The 8,664-nt window shown below is 41.7% G+C and overlaps 1 protein-coding gene across 1 annotated transcript; it reads right to left on the bottom strand.

Annotated features, from left to right (window-relative positions):
- Positions 1 to 344: 344 nt before the first annotated feature.
- LOC134671394 (uncharacterized) lies at positions 345 to 5,799 on the bottom strand. Its single transcript, XM_063529234.1, has 8 exons — positions 4,992 to 5,799; positions 4,179 to 4,741; positions 3,461 to 3,832; positions 2,853 to 2,994; positions 2,271 to 2,418; positions 1,688 to 1,796; positions 883 to 1,022; positions 345 to 544 (listed from the first exon to the last, which is right to left on the bottom strand). Exons 1-8 carry the CDS (start codon positions 5,564 to 5,566, stop codon positions 401 to 403), a joined length of 2,193 nt encoding a protein of 730 aa, XP_063385304.1. The 5' UTR covers positions 5,567 to 5,799; the 3' UTR covers positions 345 to 400.
- Between the last annotated feature and the right edge of the window lie 2,865 nt (positions 5,800 to 8,664).

Raw genomic sequence — 8,664 nt, forward strand, 5'->3', positions numbered from 1 at the left:
CTAGACCAGTGTCCCGCCACACAGCTACGCCCACCACCGAGTGCCGGTCGCCTATGTCGCACGTTAGACCGGTCTGACGTGAGTAATACCTTGTTCATCGTATACGCAGCGCGGCGATGACCCGCACGACCCACTCATGGACAGGCAGCAGCACTAGAGCAGTGTCCCGCCATACAGTTACGCCCACCACCGAGTGCCGGTCGCCTATGTTGCACGTTAGACCAATCTGACGTGAGTAATACCCTGTTCATCGTATACGCAGCGCGGCGATGACCCGCACGACCCACTCATGGACAGGCAGCAGCACTAGAGCAGTGTCCCGCCATACTGCTATGCCCACCACCGAGTGCCGGTCGCCTATGTTGCACGTTAGACCGGTCTGACGTGAGTAATACCTTGTTCATCGTATACGTAGCGCGGCGATGACCCGCACGACCCACTCATGGACAGGTAGCAGCACTAGAGCAGTGTCCCGCCATACAGCTACGCCCACCACTGAGTGCCGGTCGCCTATGTTGCACGTTAGAGGACCGCCCACACCTGTCTGAATGTAAGATAAGTTTATGTCAGCCATGCCTCATGAGACAGTTGAGTTCAATTATGTGATACGTTTGACAGTGTCCGGGCTTTAACATTTAATCTAAGCTCCTGCTTAAGAAGGCAGTTTATACCTCCCAAGGTAAATGTCCATGTATTTGTCAACCTTTGTTGCTTGGAATTTGGATCGAAGTTTCCATCATAGGGGTCTCTGTCGTTCACTGTGCGAGTAAACTGTGTTGAAAAGGAGTGCCATGAGAACACTTCTGGAGAATAAATTTTATTATTGAATTCATTGTCAGATTTCTTTTCTCTTCGCCCTGACTTTTAGATTGAGTAACTCACCACAGACGCCCGGGACTCTATAGAAGCGCAGAAAGTGTCAGGAGGCAGTGTGACGCGGTGCTTACTAGATGAGAGCCTGTCATTACACTGCCGTGGCGTCAGGATCGCAGCTCGCTGCCACTGCGGGCGTTCTCGGATAGCTACAAAATATTTTATTATTTTTAAAGCAGGAGGAGGAGGGAAGAGGTACTGTGGAGTACCCTTAGCGAAACTGGGCTTCTGAGGCGTGATAACAGAAAGAAGTAGGTAAGTAAGTATGATTAATATAGCTCCTTTAGGTATTAGTAAATTATATTACCGCGACAGGGAATAGAAACACAACGACGAATAGGTTATATCATCAACATAACATACACGTAAAACTATAAAACTTTGCCCTTTAACATAAATAACTTTTCCCGCCGCGTTACAGTTTAGTATAAGCGGAATAACTTAAAATTAGTTACAGATACACTTTCTTCGTAAAGTAATGTTAAAGGGCAGTTTTATAGTTTTATGGCATTAAGATTTCGAAAAGCATTATAGAACATACTATGTTCTATAATGCTAAAATATATTATACTTCCCTTTGGTTCTTTTCTCTAATAGCTCTCAATAAGGCCTAGTTTACCCTCTGGGTTGGAAGGTCAGATGGCAATCGCTTTCGTAAAAACTAGTGCATACGCCAATTCTTGGGATTAGTTGCCAAGCCGACCCCAGGCTCACATGAGCCGTGGCAATAAGTCGGGGCAAACGCTAGGAAGATGATTCCGAATGAAGGATCAATGAGGAGAGTAACATGATGTGTAATTTAGTTCCTAGGTACCTTGATCGTAGCCGCCCCAGCCCACGAACTTGCAAGTGTCACCCACGTGAGGGTCCGCCACGCACGCCGGCTGAACATTCACTCCTAGCTTTAGAGGTCGCTTCCAGTGCTGAAATGTAATTATTAAAATAAGTATTGTGGTATTTAGAAACTTGGCCGGCCCGTCACTTCAACTCTCTGCATCACATTCTCTAAAAGTTCTTTAAAAGATTCCAAATAGTCACTTCTTCGAGGGCGGTCCTGTAGGGCTGAGATGGTCGGCTCTTATCATTTGTCACCATGCCTGTCACGTTCTAACAAATATATATGTACCTAAGTGCAAAAGTGACGCATGGCATGACAAGTGATAAAAATGCGATCATGATACCGCTTCTGTTGTGGATTTGGTAAGTACCTATTTAATTACGTGCCTTGTTCTGGATTCGTTTTAATTAAGGAAATCCTACTTGGGTCAGTGTGCCAGCGTTCGACTATTAGAAACGTCATGTTTTCATAGGATTTTGACGCTCTTCCACTCTCTGTCTTATCAAGTCGTATCGTATCGGTGCAGTTACTCGTAAATAGCTTAGACGCATTATCTCACCAGCATCGCAAGGTTGTGAGCCAAGTTCCCCGGCTTGTAGAGCCTGTCGACGTGAATCTGAACCATGCGTTGCTGAGTTCGCAGACTGCTGTCGTCATCCAGGTCCCAAATGCCAGCTATAAGTGTCACTTCTCCTGGGGAGGTCCTGCTGCAAATTTCATCCTTTTTTGACAATTTTTAGGTGAGTGTATACTGATATCGTAAAGAATATGTATTAGGTAAGTAAGTATATACCTACACAGGTCTTGTGTACCTACACGGCCGTACTGTCTTGTCAAAGGTCGGGTTTACATTTGTCAGCGCACAGCTGCTTCGTTTTAATTAGAGCTACTGGGCGCCTAGCCAACGTGCCAACCGTTTACGCTCCATGGAGTAACGTAGTCATTTCTCTCTATCACTCTTCCATATTACAGTATACATTTGCATTTCGTTCGCTACGGAGTGTAAACGATTGGCACGCTGGCTACACACCCAGAGCTATATTTATTGTTGTTGGACGCAAATCTACGTGCCAATATCGGCAATATCAGTGTATCAATTAGTGCTTTACTTTAAAATACTTTGAGTAGTTTGTAGCTTTACCCGTAGATGCAATCGGCAGCAGTGACTGCAGCACGCGGATGCACAAGCGAGGCATAGCACAGAATGCTCTGAGGGCTCTTCGTCAGAACCGCCAGCGCTAGCCAAGGATGAGACCCTACGTCTGCTTCACCGGTTTGCTTGTCTTTGGAACAATAAATACACAAATATAGGGAGTTTGATTACGTAGGTACCACTTACAGTTTAACGCAAATAAGAAGTGTACCTAGAACAATATTAAGAACAAACCTCTTCGAGATGGTAATTACGATTGAGCTACAGCTACAGGATGGTGAGACGATTTTAAAATTACTTATTTTTGGGACTGGAGATGGGTAGGATTGTACTCAAGACTACTAATACAGGGGGGGGGGGGTTAGCCAGCAATTTGTATTCATGAAAAACTTGAAAAAGTAACTCCACTCTGCAAATGTGTCTGTGTACAAACAAAAATTTACTTTTTCACTACAACATCAAAAACGTTTAAGCCTTAATGCTGGACACTGGCAACTTTATTACCCAACTCTAGGGGCTGATAAATTATACAGACCCAACCCCACTATGGCGGATACCACTTAATACCTAATGCTAGTAAATAAATAAAATCTTACCATGTTCACATTCCTTCAACGGGTCTTTCGAGGCTTTACCGCAATCTCCGAAAACATTCTCATTCACGTCAAAAACATCGTCGTATTCAGAATCCTCACTCGAATGCACCATTATCGGCCTCGTTTGTACACATTCAGAACTATCCGCCACCCTTTCTGTAGTGGTAGTCCTCCGTCCATTCTTGGTGTAGACTCTACTTGTGTTTCGTACCAGATTGAGGAGCTTGAAGCCTTGAAGGATATGAAAGTCGGGATGTGCGTGGTAGTTGACGGTATGGCTTTGCCTGTCGTATGAGATTTCGTCTGAATCTTCAGCTATGAATGCTGGTCTTCGTTTTGGAGGTTTAGCGGTTCCTATAGCTTGACGATCAACTGTAATAAAAATGTTTACATAAAAAAACTAGGCCTGACTACTGTACTTGTAGGTAGGTATGCGTACTAAGTAGGTATGTACATATAACGTGCCGCTGAAAAGTTTCCAAAATAAATAGCAAAATTTTCCAAGAGAAAATTTTTAATTTTTTTAATTGTGTATGAATATTGAAACTTTTTGACTTTCTAAAATATACACTTTTCAGTACATTTCCAACTTAGAGGAAATTTTTCGCAATTTCCACATATGTATGTCTGCGCAACGTATTTTTTATGAAATAGGGACACGGATATTTGTTATTATGAGATTAATTAACAATGGCATTAAGTTAATTAGCTGCTTTACCTAGTCTGGGATCAAATGTAGAGTATCCCGGTGCCTCATCATCATCCGTATCGTCATTATCATCTACTGTACTATACGGTGAATCCGTTTTTCCACTGCTAACATAAGTCCAGCTTGAACCAGGCCCATGATCGGAATACAGCCCGACTAGGCCAGGCCTTGGCAATTCGACCACGTAGTCTTCTACATAATCTTGGTTACCGTATTCATACTTCGTCTCAGTAACCGCGGGATTGCTTGGTACGTAGGATTTTTTGAAATTGGAGTTTTTTATGTTCGCGTAAGGGTCTACATAATCTTCTTCGGGTGTGACAATCTTATGGGTTACTTTAGCAGGTGCAGGTAACGGAGTCTTGACTTTATGAGTTGGAACAGGAAACCTACGACGCATAAGGGCCAGTCTTTGTTTCAAAGCTGTTGACATGTCGCCGCTGTTAGTCGATCTTTTGAAGCGTTTGATCGGAAAGTCGTCAGCAAAGTAAATTTTAGTTGGTTTGTCCGACGGTAAAGGGAGAATGCAGCAAATGAATTGCGAATCACTTGGTGTCTTCTTAGGGGGTACTCTGAAAATGATTACCTACTTTAATATTTAGTGATAAAAACCAACAACACGGAGAAAGGTTCATAGAACTTTTTTAATAGGTTTTAATAAGTCAGCACCAATAGGTTTCTTTGCATTTTTAACACTTTATACAAAGGCTCATGGTGGTGGTGGTGGCCTATTAAGGATCACCACTCTGACCTGACGCTACATTTATGCAGTAGTATTATAAATTATAACGTATAAATGTTACAGTTAAAAATAATCCTTACCTGTCTCGTTTAATATAAACAAGTCCATTTCTGCTCTTGCATTCACTTTTCTTCAAATATGTGCATATATTTTGCACTTGAGTCGTCTCTTCCTTATACACTTTGAAAGTTACTTTGTCTGTGATCAAGACGGTTTTATTCTTCGTTGTATTTGCTTCACTGGTAATTGCAGGAGTTGGTTGTGGGATTGTATGCCTGTTAGTGTTGGTGACGTCTTTCCAAACGAAGTTATCGCTGTCTGGAAATTTGAAATCGAGAACATCTCCGATCGTTGTCTCTGGTTTAGTTGTAGTGCTTGGTAGAATATTTGATTTGACTTCCCGTTCATTCGGCCATGTTAACTTGGTACGATCTTGAAAGTGGATGTTCCATTTATCATTGCTCCTAGCTTCGTTGGCAGAGTTATCATCATTGAACACTACTTTGTCAGTCTCATCATTGTCAAATTCGCTAACTTCTTCAAACGCCGGTTCTGGATTTGCGCCTTTTATTTCAGCGAGCTTATCATTAAGCCACCAGAATTCTCCGTCGATTTGCGCGTTGGTGATTCCTACGAGGAAGATGATTAACAGCATGTTGCTTAGTGGTTGGTCGATTGGTATTGTGGTTTGTGTGTCAGTTGGGTCGGAATAAAAAGGCAACGAGTTAGAAGCGCAGGATGTTGCAGGTGCGCAATTATTGGACAATTCGCGAGCAGTTAGTCGCGTATTATTTCGCGGCGATTACGTTTATTCGCGATCGTGCGCGCTCACGCCCTGTGACCGTTTGTGGCCGATCACTGAACTGCTCTTTTGTTGGGGTACAGTCGGCAGAATATACACGGAAACTGGGTCATGAGGATAATTACTATGTTATTAATTTAACACAAATTGCATACAGACTGGCTTTCAAATAAATATGCTTCTAGTTTTTACTTAAAATCTTGTCCGACACGTTCATATTGATATTGTCATAATTTTTGTACCTACATACATTTTGTTTGCATACCTAAGTAAATAAAAACTAGAAAGTGAAACTTTAGGTACACGGTACACGTAATATTGCGTTACATAAATCAAAGCAGTTTATTAAATAAGTTAGGTGTTCATAAATTCCGTAAATATCGTTATTACGTAGAACGCAGTTCTAGGATATGTTTTATGGAATCAAGAATATCCTCTAGAAGTTGATTCGATTACATTTTATCCGTAACTAACAACCGAATATATTAACCGAAATATTTAATTTTATTCTGCGCAAACATAAAATTTCATCCCTTTTTTGCAGACTGTATCAGATAATAATTAAGTAATTACATACAACAATTTTGTACCCGTGTGTATTCGTAGTGAATATAGGAATTTGTTATTTCTCTGAATGTAAGTATCTATCTAGCGACCGTGACACACATGTTTAAATATAAAATGTTAGTAATTATAATTAAGACGTAAACAATTCAGTCAGTCAGTTTTGCAGGAAAGTAACTAGGTCAATGTTAGACTATGGTATCAATCTGTATTAGTTATAGTGTCAAAGGTCGTTAGGTCCATATTGTATTAAATTAGTTAGGTAGGTACCTACGAAATAATGTTTCAAAAAAATAAAACTGCACTTAATTTATAATTACATTATAATTTATAATTAAATTTAGACTATATTCGTTTTAGATTACTGTCTCATGCCTCATTTCTCGATGGTTACTTATCAGTTTACATTAATTGCACTTTTGTTTTGTAACACAGAGCCTGGTGACTTCAACTATTTTTGGTTATTTAATGCCTACTTAAGTTTCACCTATACTATTTGTTACATAGTGAAATTTGTAAATTCATATGTCTGTCTAATTAAGTTAGGTATTTGTAATAGTATTAGGATAATTAATATTAGTGTGTATTAGTCTAGCGTTTAGGTTAGCCAAAATCCAGTCAGCTTACACGCTCATTAGTGTATCAATATCCAATGATGGGATTATTGCGTTTAGGGTGGTTTGATGGTCAGCTGTAGACATACAAGCGAGCCGTTTAAGAGCTTAGCCACAGAATAAATAATAGTACTAGGTACAAAAGACTCACTCTAACAAAACGCGTCTGTCACGATCAGCACAGATATGGCCGCTAGGTGGCGACAGCGCCACGCGCGGCTTATGGCAATCCCCAAAATTGGGGTCGAACGGATGGACTTTTAGCTACCTGTAGCAAAGCGACGAAATCGCGGAGTGAGCCACGTCTGGCTTAGTACGGAACAACCTAGGTGTAAATAAAGAATAGGATAGGTTATTAAAAGCATTTTTGCCCGTGTTGAAATAGTAGAAGAGCCGGCCGCAAATTTTCTAACCGACTTGATACCACGATGAAATGCACAATGGTTTCCCATAAAAATTATGCTAAGTCCGAATTCGATAGTCTGCCACGGCGGAACTTGCCGAAAGTACGAAAAAGAAGGCCACTTCCGGTGCCAAAAAAGGGGGTTGATTTAACCCATCTGATACCGAAATAATAATTATGGCAGCAGTTAGAAATTTACATGTAGACCCATAAAAGCGAAGTCTGCCAGTATTTTTTTTGCCGGAAGTGCTTGGCAGACGCTCTCAAAGGTGGCCACCGGGACCCCTAATTTAACCCATCTGATACCACCATGAAACCAATTCCAGTCGGTAGGTATGAACCCTCATGTCAGGAATATATAAGTCTGCCAGGGCTTTTCCTGCCGAAACACCTTGGCAGACGAGATTATGTGAGCAAGGTAACCATCGGTTACCGTACACTAACCCATCTGATACCACCATGAAACCAATTCCAGTCGGTAGGTATGAACCCCCATTTTAGGAATATATAAGTCTGCCAAGGTTTTTCCTGCCGAAACACCTTGGCAGACGAGATTATAAGCAAGATGACCATAGGTTACCGTACACTAACCCATCTGATACCACGATGAAACCAATTCCAGTCGGTAGGTATGGACCATCATTTCAGGAATATATAAGTCTGCCAGGGCTTTTCCTGCCGAAACACCTTGGCAGACGAGATTATGTTAGCAAGGTGTACATCGGTTACCCTACATCAACCCATCTGATACCACCATGAAACCAATTCCAGTCGGTAGGTATGAACCCCCATTTCAGGAATATATAAGTCTGCCAAGGTTTTTCCTGCCGAAACACCTTGGCAGACGAGATTATAAGCAAGATGACCATCGGTTACCGTACACTAACCCATCTGATACCACGATGAAATCAAGTCCAGTCGGTAGGTATGAACCCTCATTTCAGGAATATGTAAGTCTGCCAGGGCATTTCCTGCCGAAACACCTTGGCAGACGAGATTATGTTAGCAAGGTGTACATCAGTTACCCTACATTTACCTATCTGATACCTTGTTTGACAAGTCCAGTCTGCCAAGTCAAGTCTTCTAACGCCTTGGCAGACTTATATATTCTTGAAATGCGAGTTCATACCTATCGACTGGAATTGGTTTCATGTAACTGATGTACATCTTGCTAACATAATCTCGTCTGCCAAGGTGTTTCGGCAGGAAAGGCCTTGGCAGACTTATATATTCCTGAAATGAAGGTTTATACCTACCGACTGGAATCGGTTTCATGGTGGTATCAGATGGGTTAGTGTACGGTAACCGATGGCCATCTTGCTTATAATCTCGTCTGCCAAGGCGTTTCGGCAGGAAAAACCTTGGCAGAC

Source organism: Cydia fagiglandana, chromosome 15 (genome assembly GCF_963556715.1).
Source record: "Cydia fagiglandana chromosome 15, ilCydFagi1.1, whole genome shotgun sequence".
Taxonomy (NCBI): domain Eukaryota; kingdom Metazoa; phylum Arthropoda; class Insecta; order Lepidoptera; family Tortricidae; genus Cydia; species Cydia fagiglandana.